At 36.8% G+C, this 25,805-nt stretch overlaps 1 protein-coding gene across 1 annotated transcript; it reads left to right on the top strand.

Moving 5' to 3' along the window:
• Positions 1-6,805: 6,805 nt before the first annotated feature.
• Positions 6,806-7,651, top strand: LOC115978086 (late embryogenesis abundant protein At1g64065-like). Its single transcript, XM_031100111.1, has one exon. It carries the CDS (start codon positions 6,892-6,894, stop codon positions 7,534-7,536), a length of 645 nt encoding a protein of 214 aa, XP_030955971.1. The 5' UTR covers positions 6,806-6,891; the 3' UTR covers positions 7,537-7,651.
• Positions 7,652-25,805: the final 18,154 nt, after the last annotated feature.

Genomic DNA, 25,805 nt, shown 5'->3' with positions numbered 1-25,805 from the left:
TAGGTATTTTTTCTTAAGTTTCCCTCTTAAAATTCTGTCATGTGGTTTTCTTCTCATTGATGGAAGTGTATTTTTAGTTAAGTACAACTGCATAGCTGAATCTTAGGAGGAGAGCCTAAGAAACAACACCTAAGTACTGTACCTAATTTATGCCTTTTTATAAATTATATATTTTAGAAATGAATATATAGTTTAAAAAAGGCTAAATTGCAAAGTACACCCCTAACATATGGGGGTGATTGAATTTTACACCCCAATGTTTCAAAACTTTGATTTTACACCCCAACGTTTGGTTCTATTAGCAAATCACACCCCCGGTTAGATTTTGCTGTTAACGGCCAAGTCATTTTGCTGACGTGTTTTTTTTTTTTGCCAAATAAGCTCAAAATGACACAGTTGCAATGGAAAGGATGTGATGACTTGACACATGCTAAACGACATCGTTTTTCCCAAAGAGAAAACAAACAGAAAATCTAAAAATCCTAAATCTAAACCCACGAACCAGCCCTTAGCTCCCTAACCCACGAACCAGCCCTCCCTTCCTAACCCTTATGAACCCAGACCACCCATTGGCTCTGCAACCAGCTCCTTCATCGTGAACCCAGACCACCCATCGGCTCTGCAACCAGCTCCTTGCATCGTGCACCACCAAGACCTTACCAAGCTCGAACGCAATGACTACTCTATCCTCTAGAGGCACAAGATGGGCCTCAACAAGTACGGCCCAGCAGTCTTCGGGCTCGGCCCATCCTCGGCTTCCGAATCCGGAGTCGGGTCGGGGGAGGAGGCCTAAGCCGCGGAGAAGAGCGCGTTCGATGAACTTGGAGAAGGCGGCGAAGATCAAAATCATAAAGGATGTGAGAACTTTCACGGATTTGGGGTTGAAGGAGGCCAAAGAATTGGTCGAGAAAGTCCCTGTGGTGTTGAAGAAAGGTCTCACCAAAGAAGAGGCTGATCCCATTCTCGCTAAGCTCAAGGAATTGGGTGCCACTGTGGTATTGGAATAAAGATTGATTTTTGTTTTGTTTGTTTTGTTTGTTTGTTTGTTTGTTTGTTTTTTTTTTTTTTTTTTTTTTTTTTTTTTTTTTTTTTTTTTTTTTTTTTTTTGTTTTGTTGTTTGTTTGTTTGTTTGTTTTTGTTTTTTTTTTTTTTTTTTTTTTTTTTTTTTTTTTTTAATGTTTAAACGTAGAATAATGGTTGTTCTTAGATTAATGAGAAATGAGAAATTCTGGGGTTTTTTAGGAAGGGAAGCGTTGGGTTCGTGGGTTAGGGAGCTAAGGGCTAGTTTAGATTTAGGATTTTTAGATTTTCTGTTTGTTTTCTCTTTGGGTAAAATAGTGCCGTTTAGCATGTGCCAAGTCATCACATCCTTTCCATTGCAATTGTGTCGTTTTGAGCTTATTTGGCATAAAAAAAAAAACACATCAGCAAGATGACTTGGCAGTTAACAGCAAAATCTAACCGAGGGTGTGATTTGCTAATGGAACTAAACGTTGGGGTGTAAAATCAAAGTTCTGAAACGTTGAGGTGTAAAATCCAATCACCCCCAAACGTTAGGGGTGTACTTTGTAATTTAGCCTTTAAAAAAAGTGTAAGCTAATACCATGTATAATTTGAACAGTGTAATTATAACTATTTTTAATTGTATCCGTGCATATGTATGGAGTTACACAATAGTTTACAAAATTGAGAAGCCTTATTTCAAAACTCTCATCTGTGAACGTAATTGTCAATGGAGGCAGAGAAGGATAGTAACATTCGTGTTGCTTACTTTTACTACTAAAACTTATTGGTTGAACATTTTCACAAACACCTGCCATACTTAAATATTTGAATTTCTGACAATTTGAACAATGTCTCAAGAAATTATTGCACTATTATACCATAGGTATACGGTGGTTGTCTACAATGAGTGTGAGGGGCGTTTTGGATTAATGTGAAAATAATTGCTATTTACTTTTTTTTAATAAGTAAAAATGTTATGAAAACCTAGATTCTAGTTGATTTCTCTTTAATCCAAATTCATTAACTTGATTATTTAAATAAGTTATTTAATGCATTCTAGTTTTGTAAGTAATGAGCACAACCATATCACTAATGTTAAATGCACCAGAAAATAAAGAACACACGTGATATGATTACAAAGGAAAATTCCAATAAGAAAAACCTTTGAGGGGTTTATCAATCACAACCCAACATAATGATTTACTAAATAGAATGCAAGTTTACAATATAAGAATATATTGATCGAAACATTGCTACCTATAGTATAACTTGCTCACGTTACCACACACCTTGATTGAAGTAGGTTCTTGCAACAGCTTCACTTTAAGCACTTTAATGTTCTTCAATATGATGTTGAAGATGATGCTCGATACAAAATTCCACCACAAAAAAACTGGTTTTATAGTAGCGTTTTTTCCCCCTGATTTTGAAAACTCCCAGTATAGGTGACCTACTATGGCACTTTTAGTAACTACCACAATAGGTTGACTTATTACGGTAGTTTAAATCGGGCGCTTTAAAACTGCCACTATAGGTAGCCTACTATGGTGGTTTATGAAACCACCACAACAGGTTGAATTATTACAGCTATTTCCAACCCTCGCTTATGGGGGCAATCGCCCACAATGTGGGTTATCCCCTTGACTTTCGTTGGGAAGTACGTCTTGGTCTAGGGTGGACCATGACGGATGGTGTAAATAGAGTCACTACCTAGTTTAGTTTTAGGAACTATGAATATAGTGCACTTTCGTGGAAGGACTGATATTTTACTAGAGCACGTGTTCGGAGTTTAGATATAGGGATGGGAAAGCGTTAGACACCCACTATAGGCAATATTATAACCTCCGTAATAGCTCATTAAGTTGGGACTTTACTTCAAATTTTATAGACCTATTACGATAGTTTTAAAAGCATTGCAATAGGTTTCGACATAGTAAATGCCTATTACGGCAATTTAAAACCATTGCAATAGGTCAAATTTTCACCACAATAGGTTTAACCTATTCAGACTTAAAAATTTTAATCCCCACTTCTTTTTTTAGCTTCCCACTTTATATATATATATATATATATATATATATATATTTTACATAATTTCTGGCATCCACCCTCTCTCTCTCTCTCTCTCTCTCTCTCTCTCATCCCACCACCAACCTCCATTGTCCACGCTGCTGCCAACTACCATCCATGTCGTGGCTGTCGAAAATGACATGGTAGGTCTTCTTCCTTTCCCCCCCTTCCCCTTCTCCTTCTACTTCACCCATCTCCTCCACACCCTTTTGGGTCTCCCTTTCGCCACCACCATGGCCACTTCCCCTTAACCCACTTCCCTCCTCCTCTTTTCTTACTCAAATCTAACCCCCTCTCCTCCAAAATCTCAATTCCAAAAATACTACCCAAAACCTCAGTTTCTACCCAAAGCTAGGTAAGTCTCTCTCCCTCTCTTTTCTATTTTGTAGTTAAATTAGTGTATATATTTTTAGTTAAATTTGTGATTTTTTAATTCTGATTTTGGTTGAAGTTTGGTTTGGATTATGTGTATATATTTGTTTCATTATTAGTTGATTGTGTGGGTTTTTTTTGTTTTTGTTTGTTTGTTTGTTTAATTTTGGTTAAAGTTGTGTGTTTCACTGTTTTGCAATTGTGGGTTTCACTATTAAATTAGTACTAAAATATAGATGGAAATTGCATTCTAATTAAACGGGAGATTGTAGAGAGATAACATAATTGGTAATAGATTTTTTTTTTTTTTTTTACAAGGTTTGACGATACTAACTATTCTTAAAATAACGTTTGTTAATCTTAAAACTGACAACTTCATTTTAATGCAATATGATAAATTAGTAATTGTCAAAAAAAAGAAAAGAAATTAAATTGGTAAAAAATGATAAGTTTTATCATGTAGCCATTATTTCTAACACTATAGAATACTTCTAATAATATTTAGCTAGCTAATGTGGTGCAATTATTAAGCTTATATTATTATAGCAATGGATAAGAGTTTGATGGACAAGAGGAGGAATTCCCAAGAATATGTTGATGGAGTTAAACTATTCCTGAATTCAAGTGGTAATGGATTAGTCTTATTGTGTTATTCTTTAGTAACATTGTTGTTAAATAAACTTATTGTTGTGGGTTTATTATATTTCAGGATGGTGATGATGCGGATGACCATTCTCTAGTTGCTGTAAATTTATCATCAGGGGGATTCGCATTAGGAAATATGTAGCTGATGGGTTTTTTTGTTCTACTCAATATATTTTAAAGTTTCAAACGTTGATATATATCAAAGTTGGAAACTTTATTATAACATTCTAGACATTTGGAGTGTATTCTTTTGGGCATAACTATTATTATAGTAAAAAATTTTATTTTGGTATCCTAATCTTAATTTGGTAATGTATATTGCGTGCATAAAAAATTATAGTTTAAACTAGATCAACTCTTGTATTTAGCATGTTATTTTATATAGCTATAAACAGGTTGTGAAAGCAAAAAACAGAAAAAATTTATGTGCCTAGGGAAAAAGAAAAATAAAAAAGAACTATAGTAGCGGTTTTGAAACCGCCACTAAAGGCTATATTAGAAAAATATAAAAATGCTTATAGTGGTGGTTTAAAACTGCTGGTATAGGTTTAACCTACTATGGTGATTTTCAATTTCTAAAAAGCATCTTTATAGGGTTGTAAAACCATTGCTAAAAGCTATATTAGAAAAATATAAAAATGCCTATAGTGGTGGTTTAAAACCGTTGGTATAGGTTCAACCTACTACAACGGTTTTCAGTTTCTAAAAAGCGCCGCTATAGGGTTACAAAACCACTGGGACCTAAACTGACATTTTTCAAACTACTAGTGTAGCCATGGTTGTCAAAATCCCGATCTAGATCCTACGATCCTACGATTTTCTATCCCACCTGCTCAAAATAATTTGTATCTTTTAAGGATCTTTGCGATCATTCGGGATCGATAGGATAGTACAATTCTGATGATCCCAAATGATCCTAATTTTTTATAATCTTCTTTAACTTGACAGAAGGCTCAGTTGGACTCAAATGAAAAATAACATCCTAATAGTGTCGCGTTTTGAGGTTTTAGGTCTCTTTAAATGATGCTTACAAATAAATGTAGGTAATTACATCAAATGGATGCACATTTTTGGTTTTTGTGAATGAATGTATAATTTATGTAATTATTTAACATATCAATATGTTTTTTTCCTCAAATAATGTAAGATATTACGATCCACGATGCCACCTCCCCCCACCATCCTACGTAGAATCCTGATTTTGACAACCTTGGGTGTAGCTCACCCTGGGCTATTATCACACTTATTGGCTAGCGGTTGAAAGTGCCGACATTAAAAATGCCGAGATAGCCCATTTGGATCTATACTAACACTTTCTAGACTATGTAGCGGTGCTTTAGAAATGCTAGCATATGTCTGTATTTTTGTATTTTTCTTGTCACATAGAAGTCGTAGCAATGTCTCCTTAATTCTTCACATTCTCTCTAAGTACATGATGACCTTGGCAAGCCTTTAATATGATCTAAGTGACTATGGCACGAATTCCAATGGACTAAACATGCATGTGAAATTGAATTCCAACCGTTCAATTGGTTGACTGCAGTTGAGCTATGTATTGATCTTTAACGAAGTTTAATCAATCAAGCTAGCAGTCGAGGCAACAAACTCAACAACTTCTTGAGCAGTCTTTCAAGTCTTCAATAGAGATATTCATTCACAATTTAAGATACTCCAAACACTTTCATCTCAAGACATACTTTAGACATGTTTTGTATATGGGTTGCCAACACTCAAAGACACTTAATCCTAATGTAAAAAATTAAATGTTAATTATAATTTTCACTCCTTAACTATTGATGTCGCGGAAGCCTAATGAAAGCACACACAATACTTTCTTGATAGAATAGAAATTAAACTATTAACTTCTGGGTGTAAACCTTGAATCCATGAGGGTTTTTTCTAAATCCACAAGGATATAAACTGGAATCCACCAGAGAAAGAATTTGACAAAAGTCTGTGTTTATTGAAAAAATAGTCTAATTTGCCTCTAACAGCTACAAAACATATAAATGCTAAGAAAAATGTTTGAAATCTTAATTCACACTAATTACACGATTAGTTGACAAAATAATGAAAATTTTCAAAAATGGCAAAATTGAGTTAAATGCAAAATTATAAATTACTGACTTTAAGGGTCGTCCCAAAACAAGCAGTACTTTATTTTGACTTTTGAGCAAAAAGTTATTAAGGAAACAAAAATTATTATAAACGGCAAAACCGCAATTTTCAGGGTCTAAATGAAGAAATTCACTATTTTCGAGGGTATTGTGTGGCAAAGCTATGATTATTGCTTAGAATGCCATTTCGCTTCATGTTGCCAAATTTCACGCGATTCTGACTTCGAAACCATGATTTCTACTAGTGCATTTTTGCCTTATGCGATAATTTCAAACACGCGTGAGAGTTTAGGAAGGTCATAGCGATTTGTTCTCCATCAACTACCCTTAACTAGAAGGCAGTTATTTTAGTCATTTTAGTATAGAATGTCAAAGATACCGGAGAATCCTAGTTTTCCTCAAGCAGCTGAAAGTCTTTTAGCAAAACGCGTAGCAGCATTTCGTTTAACTAGTTCTGAAATAAGAGAGCACCTCGTCAGCAATTGCACGCTGAGGCGCGTTTGCCACATTTTCCAAGAAGCTCTAGTTGCATTATTAATTCACTCCATCAGCCAAATTGTCCGAGCACTATATATAACCACCTAATCAGCTACCATTTCCATAAACTACTTTCAAAAAACTAACTAGCAAGAGAGTAAAGAAACAGAAAAAGCTTTTGTATTCACTGTTCCAAGAGAAGAAAATGGCAGAGAAAACGAACCAGCAGGCATACGCCATGGCACCAGCAACTAAGCAACCCAGAAGTGATGAAGAGTCTGCCACTTTAACATCTGAGGAGCTCCGTCGAAAGAAAAGGATCAAGTTGGCCATATATATTGCTGCTTTTGCTGTGTTTCAGACCATTGTCATCTTGGTGTTTGCACTCACTGTGATGCGTGTTAAGACCCCTAAGGTCAGATTGGGCACTGATGTCACGTTCCAGAACTTCAGCGCTGGTACCCAAGCATCACCTTCCTTTGACTTGAGTTTCACAACCCAAGTTAGGGTTAAGAACACTAACTTTGGTCCCTACAAATTTGATAGCACCACTGCCACGTTCATGTACCAGGGTGTGACAGTGGGGCAAGTCACTATTCCTAAGGGTAAGGCTGGGCTACAATCGACCAAAAAAGTTGGTGTCACAGTAAATGTGAATTCAAATGCGCTGCCAAGTACTACCAATCTTGGAAGTGAGTTAGGTGGTGGGGCCTTAACTCTGAACAGCCATGCCAAACTTAGTGGGAAAGTGGAATTGATGTTTGTAATGAAGAAGAAAAAGTCAGCCGAAATGAACTGCAGTATGACTATTGATTTGTCAGCGAAGGCGGTCCAATCTATTATTTGCTAGTAAACATAGAAGCTGTTTAATTTCATTTCTTTTAATTCTATTTTTTGAATGGTATTGTAATTGTTTTGTTCTTCTTATTATTATAGTTGTTTGGAAATATTTGTATTGACCTTTATTTACTGTGAGAGAATTAGTATATATTTTAGCAAAATTTAAATTTACCGTCTATAAATTTAAATTTGGTGAATTCTCATTTTAGTTCTTTTATTTTTAAATTTTATTATTTTCTGTCCGTTAACTTTTAAGGATGCCATTTTAGTCTTTTCATTCAATTCTCATTTGAAAAATGTTGTTAATCCTCTTAAAATAATATCTTTTTTTTTTTTTTTTTTTGGGATGTTATAATGATAATATTGTCAAAATTAATGGTGCAAAACAAACCAAATTTGACAATTTTTTTTTTTGGTATATGGAATGATATATTCAGTACTATATTCGTAAAGTACAAGACCACCATGAAAAACAAACCAAATTTGACTATCAGAGTATAGCTCACATGAATGTTAAATTTGGTAAGGGACAATAAAAAGGTAGGCAGAGAATCTGAGATTCTGTTTCCCACACCTGAAAAATAACTGACAGCTTAATCCCTCTCTATCTTTTTTTTTTTTTTTTTTTTGCTGAATAATCCCTCTCTATCACTCACACAAATACACGGGCTCACATATTGGAATGGTGGCCTTGTACTCTACGAATATAATTAACGCACCAGCATTGAAAAATCAAAAACAAAAGGAAAGAATTTAATATAATTATAGGATTTTGTTCGCGGATGCTCTAAAATAATTTTAAAATTTTTTAATAGGAAAAGAAAAAATAATTGATTTTAATAACAGTCATAATTAAAAGTAGTATTCAGTTAAAATAATTTTCATCAGCTAGCTCCTCAATAGCACCAGCAGTAAAAATGGGGATGCAAAACTCTCGTCAATGGTAGATATGATCATATGAGACGGTCTAGCTCTATTTCAAGTGAGGTTGACGTCACAAGCTCATCACTAACGCATACTATCTCTTCAAGATTAGGCTTAGCCTTGTTGGATTTCTTTGTCTTAGACTCCGACGTTGTTAATTGTGACTTTGGCAAATGGCAAGGGATTAGAACTTAGAAAACAGGTACAGGTTTATGTGAATTCTTTTGTTCTCTCCACTAGTGACCCGTTGATTGAACCAATGATCTATTAATCCAAAGGCTAGCTACACCAGATCAAGTTCTGTTTTGAACATAATAACTAAACTAAGGCTTTGTTTCGTTAGAGTGATTATAATGAGGATAGAAAATGGTAGAGAGATAATAGTACGTTTGTGGTTATGTGGTGGAGGGTGGAAAAATTGAGTGATTTAGGTGGGGGGTTCTCTCCTGCCTACTAAAACACACACTTCTTAGTCAATTGTATAATGCGTACAGGTTTGTTTTTGTCTATTAAATTATCATTATTATAGAAATGTTTATCTTTGTTGTTTACTGTTATACGCGTTTGTCTTGAATTTTTTTTCTAAATAACAATAAATATTAAAAAATTTAGTTAATTGTCACATTTTAAAACAATTTTGAAAACTAGCATCTCGAGTGTCTAAAACTCGAGTTCCAAGATAAAAATCGAGTTTTTAAGTCTCGATTTGTAAGTGGATTACGTTAAAGTTGGAAAAAAATCAGGCTGAAAATCGAGTTTTAAAAACTCGATTTCCATTAATTGAAAAAAAACGCCGCTATAGGTCTGTAAAACGTCACTATAGATCTTAAAAACGCCACTATAGGACCCCTAAACCTGTACTTATAAATTTTTTGCAGAAAAACGCCGCTATAGGGCTTTAAAACGTCACTGTAAGGCTTAAAAACGCCACTATAGGTGAAATTTTTTTGCATGGAAATCGAGTTTTAAAAACTCGAGATCCAAAACGAGTCTTTTGGACTCGAGTTATAATATGGATCTTGAGTTTCTAAAACTCGAGATGTTAGTTTTCTTAATTATTTGAAAACGTGCCTAACTTACTATTTTGAATGGCTGAAGGAATCTGATATGCACAATTCCTCCGTTTGTCTTTGTCTTTGTCTTTATTTTTATTTATTTATATATTGAACGTTTGTCTTTGTTGTTTTTGTTGGTTGGCTGTTTTTTTTTTTTTTTTTTTTTTTTTTTAAAAATAATGAAGTTATCTATATACAATTTTTTAATACAAATATAATGCACAATTTTTTTAATCTAATAGGGACATGAGAGTAAATTTATACAAATTCTATTTTCTCTCATATTACTTTTCTCTTTAATCAAATAAAATAGTTTTTCATCCCTCCACATTTCCATTTCTCTAACCAAACACAAATGAGAAAAAATTAAATCTTTTCTATCTTCCAAATTTTCCATCATCTCACTATTTTCTATTCTCTCACTTTTTTATCACTCCAATTATCCGGACCCTAAATGGCAAGTAATTTATTATGATGACATGAAAAATCAGGATTACTTTTTTTAATTTTTTTTCCTCGTTTCACTAATCTTTAGTGCTCCACAAGTAGGGTCCGGCTCCCCTTCCATTAAATTTCCTCTCATTTTGTCCCATTTTCAAAAGGATGTAAGACACTGCACAAGTAGGAAATCTATAGGTATGGAATAAGACATGTCAAATAACAAATATACAAGTTCTAATCCAATTTAACAATAGTTACCCAACATATATAAATAGACTCCTCACTTAGTCATATTCTCTGCTTCCGTGCTTACAATCCCACATAAAATAAAGAAAAAAATTCCTGCCAAAGTACAATTTCAAAAACATAACATTGCTTGAATTTTTTAGCAAGTCTATGATAATTTTTTAGCCGCTAACAGTCTACGGTTTTAAGATCTGACTAGCAATTCTTAGTTCTACAAGGATTTCAAGAGGTGCTCCATCATTCCTCACATTATCTCATTCTGTTAATTTCTTTATCTTTATCTTATTTTTTAATTTGTTTTTCTAAGTGTTCAGCTGATCTCGGAGAATGAAAATCGTGAATTCATAATTTGATTTAAATTTAAGTTGGGTGATGGAAAGAACATATTTCTTCGGCATGACCACAGGCATCTCGCTAGTCCCTTAATTCCAAAATATGGGTTTAAGGTCGTATATGATGCTATAAGTAATTTTCCAGCCAAAGTGGACACGGTGCAGCCACGTGAGCTTAGAGAGAAATCTCATGTGATGGATTGAGGGAAACTACTCTGGTTCAATTGATCATACCCAAGCAATGCTTTCATAGGGTGGTTAGCCATCAAAAATAGGCTGACAACAAGAGATTACAAGGCTAAATGGAGCTACATACTCGGGGGATTTGTTGGTCCCTAATATGATGACAGTCCTGTTAAGGTGGTGATCACTAACGTACCTAAATAAAGAAATTAACTGTGCGGCAGATTTTGAAGAAGACCGAAAGATTGTGCTTTAAATCACTGATTGATTGTGCTATTTTTTGGTATCTAGCTTGGGTCTGTCTTGGTTAAAGTTGTTCTGAGGGGTTCATCTCTAGTTTATTGTAGTCCTTTTTGACCTGTTTTGCTGGTTCATCTCTAATATTCACTGATTTACTCTAAAAAAAAAATAAAAAACTAAAAAAAAATAATGTTACCACAGAAGAAAGAGATAAACGCCACAAAAGTCTACGTTTTCCTCTAGAAGCTTAATAAAATACTCTTAAAAGGACCTTAAAAAGTCCGTTACCGTAAGCAAAAGGACACATAGCAGCATTTCCTTTAAATAAAATATTGATTCTTTCAAAAACCTGGGACCATCTTCTAGACGTCACTATTCAACCACCCTAAGACGCGTTTGTTAGCTGCATTATTAATTCACACTATAGTCCTATTTGAATACTATTTATTTGTTGAAAATTGAAAATTTATTATTGATATTATATAAAATAATTTTTAGAGTGTAAATAGTACTGTAGGACCAAAAAATGTATAAATATGTGCATTTTGTTAAGTTTGGTGGTCCTATGAATAATGTCGTGAGACCCTAAAAAAAGCCAAATGCACTGAAATAAGCATTTAATGCTATCCAAACTCACACTACTCTGCTTCCATTTCCACAAACAAATCCTAGCATCCTAAACTTCTTTTTCAGAGAAGAATTAGTATCAATAAACAAAAGAAAACTTCTCCATTCACTATTCCCAAAGAAGAAAATGGCTGAGAAAACGAACTAGCAGGTGTTCCTTTTCTCACCAGCAGCTAAGCAACCCAGAAGCGACCAAGAGTTGTTGTAAAATAGCGGAAGCTCAAATTACCAAGATTAATTGTGAAAATATTTTAGGCAGTGAAAGATTTTCAAACTAACAATAGGAACAAAGAAAATTAATCCAAAAGAAAATAGACACAAAACACCAAAAATTACGTGGTTCAACAATAACCTACATCTACGGGTGACGTCAAACAAATTTCACTATAACAAATTTGGGATAATACAAATTGGTATAGAAGCACTCTCACAAACCCAAATCTCAAATACACCCTAATAACTCTCTCTCACAAATACAAAACCATAGGTTCACAAATACTAAATATGAATATCAAATACCAAATACTAAATATGAATTGCGCACAAACCAAAGAGAGAGTCACAAATTAAATCCAAAAGTTGCAATACACCAAGAGAGAGCAAATCACCAAATTGCAGAACCAAAACCATGTGGCAACAAACCTCTCTCACTATTCCAAATTGCAACCTACAAATATCAAATAACCAAACCAAGAGGAGGCCTCTTTTTCTCACACCCTCTCATCTCTTTCTCTCTAATTTTCTGTAGTAGCAATATACTTATATAGGAGACTTGAGTCGGCTAGTATATCCAAAATCAAGAAGGACTAGACTTCTTTTCCACACACAAAAAGAGAATTGATAAGCCTAAATCCCAGGGTAGAAGGATTGAACTAATGGAATTAGACTTTAAAGACGAGGTGACCAGAAGAGACGATATAGTTGGTCTAACAAAACTGGTAGACGAATCCACGACTCGAACGGAAAGATAAGGAGACGGATAGACAATTTTAAGTGAACGGATAAAAAGGAGACGGTCTGTTAAAGCCACGTGTCACCCTTATGGCATCTACATGGCACCCATGTGGCATGGGTTGTCTCCAAGGATTTTGGTATGGAAATGTCTTGTGCTTCATGCCCCACCATAATTATAGGAATCTCTGTAAGGAAATAATCTTGTAAATTGCGAATATTAATGAAGATTGAAAGTTCAAATAGTGTAAAAACATCCTTGAACATTCAAGCTTTATGTCAAACAACTAGTGTGCGGAAAATGAACAAAAACTATAAATATAGAATTGGAAAAACTATCTAAGCCAAATTAAAATCACAACCCACAGCAGATAATAAAAGACAAAGATAAAAGGGAAGGAAGATGCAAACACAAAGACAACATGCGATGTGTTATCGAAGAGGAAAACGAAGCCCTCGATGTAAAACCTCTCCGCCGCCCTCCAAGCGGTAAACAATTCACTAAAAAATGTAGTTGGGATACATGGACAGCAATAGACCCTCCAAGCCTAATCTACCCAGTGCACCTAAACCCTCCAAGCTTCTTGCTCCAACGAGGTTGCGCCGAACTTTTTTCTTTTCTAACTTCCCGGATTCCGCTACTTGACCATAGCATCAACCAATGTAGATTGGTTCCTTCCTAACTGCTTCCCAAAACACCAAAACAGCCCTCTCACAGTAATGAATATGGTGAGAACAAGGTTTTGGTAAAATGCCTCTCAAGGGTTTGACAATGGAGAGGAAGAGAGTTGAGAAATTTGAAGAGACTCTAATGTATAGATTGTAGGTGAATCAATCTTGTTTTACTCTAGGGTTTCTCTTTCAAAATTCTCTCTAGAAGCTCTCATTCATTTGTGGGTATAAGGGGTATTTATACTAAGGTGAGAGGAGAATATGAAACATCAAGTTTTTCAAAATAGGGGTGGCTCGCGGTTTGGCCTCGCAACTTGACTGAGTCGCGAGATCCAGTCGCGGGATAATCGTATGGCCAGTTGTCATGTTTTGTCCTGTAGTGCTCCAGCTAGCATGACTGTTCACCTTCTGGCATGTGTGCTACATTTGGCGGCTTGCAGCTGCGAGTCACTCGCGAGATCAAGCCGCAAGTCTCTGTTTTCTTGCACACTCTTGAGCAATCAACACTCTATCTCACTCACTACCCTTACAACAAAACCCACCTAAATACAGGATTACTAAATACTGAAATACAAGTAAATTTAGTACGGAATAAAGCTAACAAGATGGTTGATTAAATTCAACCTTACAAAGATCTTCCCTACAAGGAAATACCATCTCTACCAAGAAATTAAGATTGGCTCTATACTACTATAAAAACCCGAAAACCCTCACAAATCAATGTACGCGTAATTTTTCTAGCTCTAGCACTCTAAAGTTGTAGAAATTCTCTCTAACTTAACCTTTTGAGGGAATTTGGCCAGTACTACACCGGTACTCTCTACAAGGTCTTTTTTTATTTTTTATTTTTATTTATTTTTATTTTTTATGTTTCGCAAGTTCTGTTTAGAGCTCGTAAGGATTGTGCAGCTCACTGACGATTTTTGGCATCATCAGTTGGCGCAATCTGTGGGGAGAACGAGAAAACAAGCCATATTACCACTTCCCAGACAAATAGTTTTAAGGTATTCGCTCGATGGCAACCAACAACAATAACATAGATGAACCACGCATTACTGCCCTTGAAAGACAAGTACAGACTCTTATCGCGGCTATAAAACGCCTTACTAAGCAAAACCATGACCTAGAGGAACAACTACGCAGAAGGAACGCGGGACCCAACAATCATTGGGAGGAGCAAGAGGGTACTAGCGTTGAAAGAAGGGACCAAGAAGGACCAGAAGACAGCAACACCCTGAGTAGACAAGAGCGACAAGACACCAGCCGTTCATCCGTCGCAGATATGGCATCGCCATACATGGTTGCAAAGATGTAGATGATGAAGGAACGGATGGACTTCATGATGAATGCCTTCAGGGGACGAGTGTCAAATGACCTTGACGAGTTGGTCCACTAGACAGATTTGCCCTTTACTACACTCGTCACTTCATTCCCCCTTTGGCCAAAATTCTGTATGCCACAGATAGAAGCCTACAACGAGTCAAAGGATCCTTTGGATCATCTGGAGCCATTCAAAACCCTTATGCATTTACAAGGTGTGGCAAACGAGATCATGTGCCGAGCCTTCCCAGCTACGCTGAAGGGTCCCGCAAGGGTATGGTTCAGCAGATTGACGCCCAACTCCATCAGTACCTTTAAGGAGCTAAGCGCACAGTTTGTCTCGCACTTTATCGAGGGGCACAGGTATAAGAAGTTCACTGCGTGCCTGATGAGCATCAAGCAACGGGAGGACAAGACGTTGAGGTTTTACATAACTTGCTTCAACAAGGAAGCCCTCTCGATAGATGAAGCTGATGACAAGATACTTGTTGCTGCGTTCTCCAATGGATTACAAAATGGGAAGTTTTTGTTCTCTTTATACAAAAACGACCCAAAGACCATGTTGGATGTGCTTTATCAAGTCACTAAGTACATGAACATAGAAGAATCGCTACTAGCTTGAGAGGAGAAACCCAAGAAGAGGGAAAGACAAGAGAATAAACGGCATAACAGGGGAAGGAAGATGACCAGAACCCGAGACCGACGAGAGGATAGGAGCTCCAAACCCCCCACTAGTAGGTTCTAAAACTTCACCCCGCTGATTGCCCTGATCAATCAGGTCCTGATGCAAATCAAGGACGACATGGCCTTGACATGGCCTGGCAAGTTGAAGGGAGATCCCAGTAAGGAGTCTAGAGACAAGTATTATCGTTTTCATCAGGATCACGATCACGACACATTTGAATGCTACAACTTAAAGCAACAGATTGAAGCCCTAATCAGATAAGGAAAACTACAACGATTCATCAACAAGGAAAAGGCAGACCCACCATAGGAGCAAGCAACAAGAAGGGATAATGAGCGCCCAAGCCACCCCTAGCAGACATAAGGATGATTGTAGGGGGCACCATAGCTTCTAGTTTGTCTAGAAAGGCACATAAGACTTACCTAAGGATGGTTCAAAACATCCAGCTGACATTTTCGTTCCAAAGATGGCACGGGTCAACAACCCCATACTTGGGTTCTTGGAGGAAGATGCTCGACGTTTGCACCACCCACACGACGATGCACTCGTTGTTAGCATACAGGTAAGGGATTACAATACTCATTGAGTCCTAGTTGATAATGGAAGCTCTGCTGATATTCTCTATTACCCGGCATTCCAGCAGATGAGAATCGAGAGAGAATAGCTCGTACCTACCAATAAACTGCTCGTTGGGTTCGGAGGAATGAGAGTATACCCCCTCGGTGAGGTCACATTGCCTGTGATGGTTGGTGATTGCCCTCAACAAATTACTAAGGATGTTACACTCCTTGTTGTTGACTGTTTGTCTGCTTACAATGCCATATTAGGCCGTCCTACCCTCAATTTGTGGAAGGTCGTAACTTCGACCCATCACTTGCTGATCAAGTTCCTCACTGAGTATGGAGTAGGAGAGGCATGTGGAGACTAAGTGGTAGAGAGTGAGTGCTACATAGCAATGTTGGAGATGGGCGACCACTTACAGACCATGAGCATAGAAGAACAACGGATAGTTGCAGAGCCCGTTGAAGGGTTGGAAGAGATATTCTTTGATGACTACAAACTTGAGCGAACGACCAAGATTGGTACCCTCGCCAGCCCACCAGTCCATCAAGCACTCATGACATTCCTAAGAGAGAACCAAGATGTCTTTGCTTAAAGCCACGAAGACATGCCCAGGATTAATCCTTCGGTTATGGTTCACAAGTTGAATGTATCATCCTTTTTTCCCCCTATCTGACAGAAGAAACGGATGTTTGGCTAAGAGCGAGATAGGGCTAAAGTGGAAGAAGTTCACAAATTGCAAGAAGTAGAGTTCATGGTGATGGTCAAGAAAGCCAATGGAAAGTGGGGGATGTATGTAGACTTCACGGATTTAAATAAGGCGTGCCCTAGAAGGATGCCCAAGCCTATGTCAAAGCTTATGACAAGTGCTAGAGGTTCAGCAACATCATCAGACAGCTAACGAAAGAGCTCACTCCGATGACGGCCCTATGGCCTTTTGCTCAATGGGGGTTGGACATCATGAGCCCATTCCCAATAGTAGTAAGGCAACTAAAGTTCCTAGTAGTTGGCATAGATTACTTTACCAAATGGGTGAAAGCTGAAGCCCTGACTACTATCACGAAGAAAAACTTATGAAGCTTTGTCTAGAGAAACATCATCTGTAAGTACGAGATCCCTAGAGTCTTGGTTTAGGACAATGGAAAGCAGTTTGACAATGGGCCGTTTAGGGATTTTTGCACATAATTGGAGATCAAGAATCACTACTCCTCACCTACCCACCCTCAGGCCAACGGAAAAGTTGAGGTCATGAACCGATTCTTGCTCAAGATCATCAAGACTCGGCTCGATGGGGCAAAGGGCATATGGCCAGACGAGCTGCTAAGTGTACTATGGGCGTACAGGATGACAGGAGAAACACACTTTTGACTAGCATACGGGAGTAAGGTCATTATCCCCGCTGAGGTCAGACTCACAAGCTACTGGGTGGAGAACCATGATGAGAGTAGAAACAACGAAGCCATGCACTTACAGCTGGACCTAGTGGACCAGGTCAAAGCAATAACCAAACAAAGGTTAGCATGATACCAGGACCTCATGGCCAAGCACTACAATTCCAGGGTCAGACATAGAGACTTTCAAGTTTGAGATCTCATCTTGAGGTAAGTAACGGGCGCTACAAGAGATCCCTCCCAAGGGAAGCTAGGACCTAATTGGGAAGGACCCTACAAAATCACTTCGTGGCATAGGAAAGGCACCTATCACCTGGAGACACTAGACGGACAAAAGTTGCAACATCCATGGAACACTGAGCACCTAAAGAAATACTACCAGTAGATGAAGGCATGCAGACCACTCCTCATTTCCAGTTTATTTCATTCTAGTTGTATTTATTATCTACAATACTGTTTAGCCAAAGGTTAGCTTTTTATTTTTTCAAAACAATTTTGCTTATGCACACGTTTATCATAATAAGAGGAGCTATTCAGAAATATCATACGCATATATACATCCCTACACGTCTACAATCAAATCCTTAGGTGGACGGATACATCCTAGGGGATGCCTTAAAATTTATACAAGTCCATTAATGGACGGATACATCCTAAGGGATGCCTTAAAATTTATACAAGTTTATGAATGGACGGGTGCATCCAATGGATGCCTTGCAATTTATTAAAGTCCATTAGTGGACGGATACATCCTAGGGGATGCCTTAAAATTTATACTAAGTTCTTAAGTGGACGGATACATCCTAAGGGATGCCTTGAAATTTGCAAAGTCCTTAAGTTGACAGATACATCCCAAGGGATGCTTTCAAACTTTTTAACTCCTATAGGGAACGGGTATGATTGACATTCAAATTTTTATTTTATTTTATTTTATTTTAAGTCCACAGGGTGAACAGACAACAACGCGCGATATAAGTCCCCCCAACGGATGGATATAAGCCAACGTCCACAAAACTACTAAGTCTATGGACAAACAAACAAAAGATACAAAGGGTCCAACATCTCTAAGTCCATAGAATGGACAAGTGAAAATTATCCTACACATGATGGATCCCAAAAGGGAACGGGCAGGTGTGTTTGATACCACCTAACCTTTACATGGACATTGGAATATAATGACAGAAACATGTTCAAACAAGCAAGTAAAGCGACGGATATAAAAAAAGATAATGGATAAAAAGCCTATGGAAGGCAAATTTTTACATCCAAAGCCCAAAAACTGTGGGCAATGTTAAAAATTGCATAAATATTTTTCTCCCAAAGATTTTTACAATAGAAACAACAAAAGAGGAAAAAGAAAAAAGAAAATAATAAAAACTTCAAAATCTATGGCTGGTCAACAAAGGCCTCCTCGTCCACTACTTTCTCCGCTGGCTTGGCCTCTTCAACTAGACGACTTTCATCACTGACGGATTGAGCTTGTCCTTCCTAGGGAGCAGCCCCTCTGTCACCATGAACGTCGGGAGTGGGATCACCTTCAAATAGCTCGTCGGTGTCTCCAGATTCGATGGACCTGGCTGGGGTCTGGGCCACGTCATCCAAGGAGACCCAAGACACATCCAAGTTAGGAAAGAGAGCCTTGACCTGACGAAGGCACTCATTGAAGCCGTCAGCGTAGCAGCCACTAAGTTTAGAGAGTAAATCGTCAGAGTTACAAAACTCCGTCTTCCCGTCCTCCTTGGCCTGGCGAACTTGCTTCCTTAAGAAGGAGATCTCACCTTCCTTATCTTTGAGTACCTTCTTCAGCACCCTAGTCTGAGCCTTCGACTCTTCCAAAGCCTTCCTTGTCACGTTAAGTTTTTTTACTTGAACTTCCCACGAGGCTTTAAGCTCATTCTGCGCAGACTCGGCCCTCTCCTTTAGTTGGTCAACCAACGTCTTTTGGGCCGTGCAACCATCCATTAGCCCCTTCATCATCAGCACCCCCTGTAAGAGTAAAACACAAGGTTAGGATTGAAGGTAAAAGAGAGACGGAAGAAAAGGAGGACGGATACACACTTGAGCCAAGCTGAAGAGGCCCATCTCCTCTATGGCCTTAGTTGCATGGTTGCCTAAGTCCTCGTAATTATCGCCCTTGATGACGGACGAGAGCTGCCTGATGGCGTATCGCGAATCCTCGCGGAGGAGGACTAGGCACTTCTTAAAAACCGGACCTTGGGCCGTCATTAGGCCTTTCCCTTTCCCAAGATGGGGAGGAGGAGGCAGCTTAGTCATCGGAGGCGTCTCCCCGACGGTTGAACCAATCACCACCTTTGGCTTTTTGGCGAGACAGTCAACTTTGTCCGTTGTCTTTCTTTTAATGAATGGCTTTAATGGACCCGTTCCCTTAAGGGGCACACCCTTCTTGTTTCTTCTTCACCTGCGTAGCGGCTTGCTGACGAATGTAGGCCCTCCTCTTACCGTTTTCAACAATTTCTGCACTAAAGGGGACGAAAAGAAAATGTTGGACAAAAATTACCAAAAAAGGAAACAAAGTTAAACAAGGAATAGGCAACGGACTCACGTTTACGTGCTTGTTTTTCGTAATGAGGGGCAATAGCTGTAGGCTTGGGACCCTTACAGTACTAGTGCAGGGTGTCTAAGGTGATGAGCTTTTGCCACGTCCTCTCTTTTAAAGAGATTTTGAAGATCCTCTCCAAAAAGCTCGACTGCTCAAGGTTAACCTTTGGAAGGTCTTGAACTACAATAAGAAATGGTTAGATTAAAAAGTAAAACTAACAAAATAAATAAATGGGCAAATTTAAACAAGCAGAAGCCTACCAAACAGAAGGATTATACCCCAAGTTCTATTAACAAGGGGCATGTTCTCCTGTTCATCTAGATGGCACATCCAGTTGTCCCCCTGGATGAAGAAGTACCAGTTCTTCCAGTTCTTGTTAGAGTTAAAAGTCTCATACACTAGCCTAAGCGACGACTTCCTTGGGAGGAAGTTGTAAATGCTCATTGACTTGACAATCTCGAAGCGACAGTAACAATGGAAGAACTCCTCCACGGTTAGTTGATGTCTCCCTTTAGTGAGAACCCCATATAACACCTTCGTACTAAGGAAGATCCTCCAAGCATTCAGAGCAATCTGGATGACGACTAGTCCTAGGTATTAGAGTAAGTGACGGTGGAGAGCACTCAAAGGCAGTTTTGTTAGGTTTTGAGTTTGTAATGTTGGCAAACCATGACAAACCATGACAAAACATGACAAAAACTAAGTCTCATTAGTTTAGAATGGTCTACATTGAAGCCCAAGACAAAAAAACTCAAGTTTGGGATAAAAACAAATGAGTTACAAGCTAGTTGGTTCAATCGATCGAAAGACAAGCTCGATTGATCCAAAATCGCATATCAGCAAAATCAACAAATGTAAAAAGGCCATAACTTATTCATTTGAAGCCCAAATCGCGAGCCGTTTTTCCCAGTATTTAAAGGAAATTATAAGCTAACCCTAGGTGGGGTTTTGAGAGTTTTTTAGAGAGATTAGAGTGCATCTTTTGCCTCTTTTGTAGATCTAGGGTTTTGTACCCAAAAGCTCTCTTATGTTTTTACCCGTGTTATTTCTTGAAGAATCTCAAGAACCGGTGTTGTAGAAGTTGCTGCCTTCTCTTGTCATCAAAGGTGTTGATGATCTAAACCTTCAAGGGTAGTCTTGGAGTCACAAACAGGAGAGTTTGTGTTGCTAAACCTTTGAGTGGGATCTCAAAGTCACAAACGTGGGTGTTTGTGTTTTGCAAAGGCAAAAGAAAGAAGGAGTCTCTGGATTCGGAGCTTGCTCGTGATCGTGTCAGAAAGTTCTATTGGTGGGTAGTAATAAGAAGTTGAACGTGGGGGCTTGTAAGTCTTATTGTATGAACTTTGATTCTTTCTAGTGGATTTGCTTTTTTCCTTGAGGATAGCTAGATTAATTCTTCCCCAGGTTTTTTACTATTTTGGTTTTCCTGGGTTGTCGTATCGTTGTGTTTATTTTCTGTTGCTATACATTGATATGATATATTTGTGATAACCTAGATTTGGAATTTGGACTAAGTAACAACTTGGCTAATTATCTAGGTTAATCCAATTGTGTTTTTAAGGGATCTAAAAACCATCAAGTGGTATCAGAGTGGTTTGCTCTTCTGTTTTAGATCTTTTGATCTAAGAGCTGATCCTTGACCCCTGTTGTCATGGATAATTTGAAGTTTCTTTTTTATCATGTTTCTGCTCATGCTTCTGTTGATTTTATTGATGCATGTGAAAATCTTCGTATGAAATTATTGAAATCTATGAAAATTGTTAAGAAATTCAAGGAAGAGTTAAAATTGGCTAATCTTGAAAAAGAGGAATTGATTGTTAGATTAGATGAATCTAATAAAAAGAATGAATTTTTGAGAAATCAAATTTCCTCTCAAGATGAGAAGATGAAAAGCTTGGAACAAAATTTAGTTGAATCTAAAGTTAAAATTGAAAATTTGACTAGTACCAAGCCTGCTGTTGATAACAGAAGTGTTTCTGTTTCTCTTAAGCCTAAAATTGAGAAAGTTTATATCCCTCCTTTTAAGAGGAATAATAAAGAAAAAACTTATTTTGCTAGGTTAGACAAAGGTAAAAGTTCTGATGTAGACGTTGAAGTTTCTAAACCTAAGTCTAAACCTATTGTTAGAGAGCATAATAAATCTGTTTTTGTGCCTATTTGTCATCTTTGTGGTGTTGTTGGTCATATTAGACCAAATTGTTCTTTGTTGAGGCAAAAACCAAAATCTGAGACTAGATTTGTTTTTAGGAATATTGATGTTCCTAAATTTGTTTTTGTTTGTCACTTTTGTGGTGTCTCCGGTCACATTCATCCTAATTGTCATAAACTGAAATTTAAGCATTCTGTGTTTCAGTCTAGGATTTGTGATGATATTTCTCCTGCCATAAGTCCATATAAATTATTTCATATTCTTTTGAAAAATTTGAGCTTGTTGGCTTGTGAATTCTGTGTTTCAGTCTAGGATTTGTGATGATATTTCTCCTGCCATAAGTCCATATAAATTGTTTCATATTCTTTTGAAAAATTTGAGCTTGTTGGCTTGTGAAAGGAATTTGCAGGATTTCAGTCTTTCTCAAAAGGTTAGTGTAATCCCTCAAATACACTCTGCTTCACATGGATTTTCACCTACAAAGCCGAAGACTCGTGCTATATGGGTGAGAAAAAATTCTCTAAGGTGAGTGTTGCTGACTTGTCCCTGATTTAATTCTTTCAATTGTTTCTGGACATGTTTTGTTTTTTAATTTTTTTTATTAAAAAAAAATCCAAAAAACATTGAAAATTTTCGAAAAGACAAAAATATTTTATTTTGTGCCTTGTTTTATTTTTCTTGAGGATTATATGAATTATGATATCTCTCTTGATTTAGAACATGCTTGACATTGTAGAGAAACATGAATAGTATGTATTATATAAGTGCTAAGCTATTTATAATTTTGTATGAGTATGTACTAGTTTGTACATGTACTCATAGGTTAATTAAGAAATTGATATTTCTTGTTTGTGTACCATCTATAGCTTAGTTAAGCACTGTTATGCATTGCATTTGCATTGTTCATTTAGCATAATGTGTGCTTTTTGTTTTTGGTCATAAATATTTTAAAAACCAAAAAGATTTTTGTGTTTTGTATTTCACATCTTGGATTTATAATCAAGGATTGACCATATTATTTTTACATAACAAGTTTGTGTACCTTGTTTAGCTTTGATGAGCTTACTTATTACACTTTACTAGTTGAAACTTTGTAGTGCATGTTGTGTGGGAGATGTTTATAGTTTTTGATCACTTTGTCTTGATCTTAAAGTCACATATCTTTGACTGTTGAACTTGAACCTTTTGAGAAAGGCATAAATAACCATCTCACCACTGTTCACTAGCTAATCATGAACACCTTAGTGCATATCGTAAGATTTTGTGCTCGAGAAAGTGTAGTACATGCACAAAAAGAACATAAGGTGTAGCCTCGGTTTAAATGCTAAAATTGGTGTGTACATTATTAGACTTAATGTTAAATCTATCAAATAAAATTGGTGTGTACATTATCCTGGCTATTTTAATAAGTTTCTGAATAATTAAAATTTGTGTGTACAATATGAGGCAAAATCAAGAAACTTACATGATTGCAAGCTTATGATCTAGGAGATGTGAGACTTATATGATGTAACTCTTTAGGTGATAGTCTCTTTCAAATTCTATGTGATGAATTTTGTAAACTTTGTGATTGATTTCTATTTACATATCACATCACATGTATCTCAAGTTTTTGCTAATTGCACACACTACACAAATTACTCTTTGCAAAACTTGGTACATTAGGCCATCCAAGATTAAAGTTCCTTGATTTTGAAGCAAAATGTGTTTAAAGTTTGAGATTTGAGGACAAATTGATTGAAAAACTTGTTTTTGGAAGATCTGGGTTGAATTCTAGTGTTTTTGAAAAATTTTAATCTCATACTCATGCATTTCATTCATGAAACACTATGCTCTGAGGAGTTTCTACATTAAATTGCTCTGTTTTTTTAAAAAAAGATTGATTTTTTTTTTCTTCAGATTTTCGGTTTTTGACCAAATTGTTCATGTATAATTTATTTTTAGGATTCACATGCATTGCATTGATTTTTGTATCCATCTTGCAGTTTTGCAGTCATATCTCTCATTGTTTTGACACATAACATGCATACACTTTGCTAAATTGGGTACTCAATTTGATTTAAAAATTGATTGATTAATTTTTGAGTTATGTACTTTCTAGTATATGCTATTTTTATGTGTGAATTGTAGAAAATTATTTTCTTAAGAGATATGATGGATAATCAATGTGCAAATATTTTCTCTACTCATGCAATTGTTTATGGGTCACATAGTGTCATGTTTGCATTTATTGAAAGAGAGAATATTTTTCTTCATATGTATCATTAACTTAGTTTTTAAGTTTGGTTTATGTCTTTTTACTTTTCCCTTCCTCCTGAATTTTCCCCAAAACTATTTTTCCTAAAACTTATTTTTGTTTTTCCTATTTTTATAGGGGGAGAAGCTTGTTTTTAACCTTTGTTGTTCATAGGGGGAGTTGTCTCTATTTTCTATAGAGTTGAATTGTTTTGTGTTCCCTTAATTCTCTATTTTCTCTTATTCTCTGTTGCGTATGTTTTCTGTTGACCTTCTAATTGGGTTGTCTTTGTTAATACTTGACAAAAAGGGGAGAGAGATTTAGATGAGAATCTATGGGAATGCTGTTTGTTTTGTTTAGGGGGAGTTGAAATTGTTTTTTGAAAGGGGGAGAATATAAAAACTTTTTGATATATTTAACTTAGGGGGAGAGTTAGAATTTACTTTTGTTTTTTATATTCTGTTTCATATTATTGTTTATATGTCTTTCTTTCCACACATGCAGTTATGTGTATGTTGAATGTTTCAGGAAAGATAGGTACATTTTGATCAAGACCTTCTACCTCTTATTGGCAACTTCTTGGTTAGGAGTCTTAGATTGGAATTTGTGATGTATTTAGGCATTTTATTGTATATGGGCATTATGTTGTATGTGTGTTTTGTCATGGATTGCCAAAGGGGGAGATTATTAGGTTTTGAGTTTGTAATGTTGGCAAACCATGACAAAACATGACAAAAACTAAGTTTCATTAGTTTAGAATGGTCTACATTGAAGCCCAAGACAAAAAACTCAAGTTTGGGATAAAAAAAAATGAGTTACAAGCTAGTTGGTTCGATCGATCGAAAGACAGGCTCGATTGATCCAAAATCGCATATCAGCAAAATCAGCAAACATAAAAAGGCCATAACTTATTCGTTTGAAGCCCAAATCGCAAGCCGTTTTTTCTAGTATTTAAAGGACATTATAAGCTAACCCTAGGTGGGGTTTTGAGAGTTTTTTAGAGAGATTAGAGTGCATCTTGTGTCTCTTTTATAGATGTAGGGTTTTGTACCCAAAAGCTCTCTTATGTCTTCTACCGGTGTTATTTCTTAAAGAATATCAAGAATCGGTGTTGTAGAAGTTGCTGCCTTCTCTTGTCATCAAAGGTGTTGATGATCTAAACCTTTAAGGGTGGTCTTGGAGTCACAAACAGGAGAGTTTGTGTTGCTAAACCTTTGAGTGGGATCTCAAAGTCACAAACGCGGGTGTTTGTGTTTTGCAAAGGCCAAAGAAAGAAAGAGTCCATGGATTCGGAGCTTGCATGTGGTTGTGTCTGTAAGTTCTACTGGTGGGTAGCAATAAGAAGTCGAGCATGGGGGCTTGTAAGTCTTATTGTATGAACTTCGATTCTTTCTAGTGGATTTGCTTTTTACCTTGAGGATAGCTAGGTTAAATCCTCCCCAAGTTTTTTACCGGTTTGGTTTTCCTGGGTTATCATATCATTTGTGTTTATTTTCCGCTGCTATACATTGATATAATATACTTGTGATAACCTAGATTTGGAATTTGGACTAAGTAACAACTTGGCTAATTACCTAGGTTAATCCAATTGTATTTTTAAGGGGTCTAAAAACCATTAAGTCTAAATTCTGCGTTGAACATTTTCTCATACACCCCGACGTCATCAACACCTTGGTAATAGCACTTTTCAAACTTAAAGGGTAGAC

Source organism: Quercus lobata, chromosome 2 (assembly GCF_001633185.2).
Source record: "Quercus lobata isolate SW786 chromosome 2, ValleyOak3.0 Primary Assembly, whole genome shotgun sequence".
Taxonomy (NCBI): Eukaryota; Viridiplantae; Streptophyta; class Magnoliopsida; order Fagales; family Fagaceae; genus Quercus; species Quercus lobata.
This window is presented reverse-complemented; position numbering and strand designations above follow the sequence as displayed.

What these genes read in the sequence shown, in the direction of transcription:
- LOC115978086 (XM_031100111.1), top strand. Translation starts at nt 6,892, where the DNA reads ATGGCAGAGAAAACGAACCAGCAGGCATACGCCATGGCACCAGCAACT.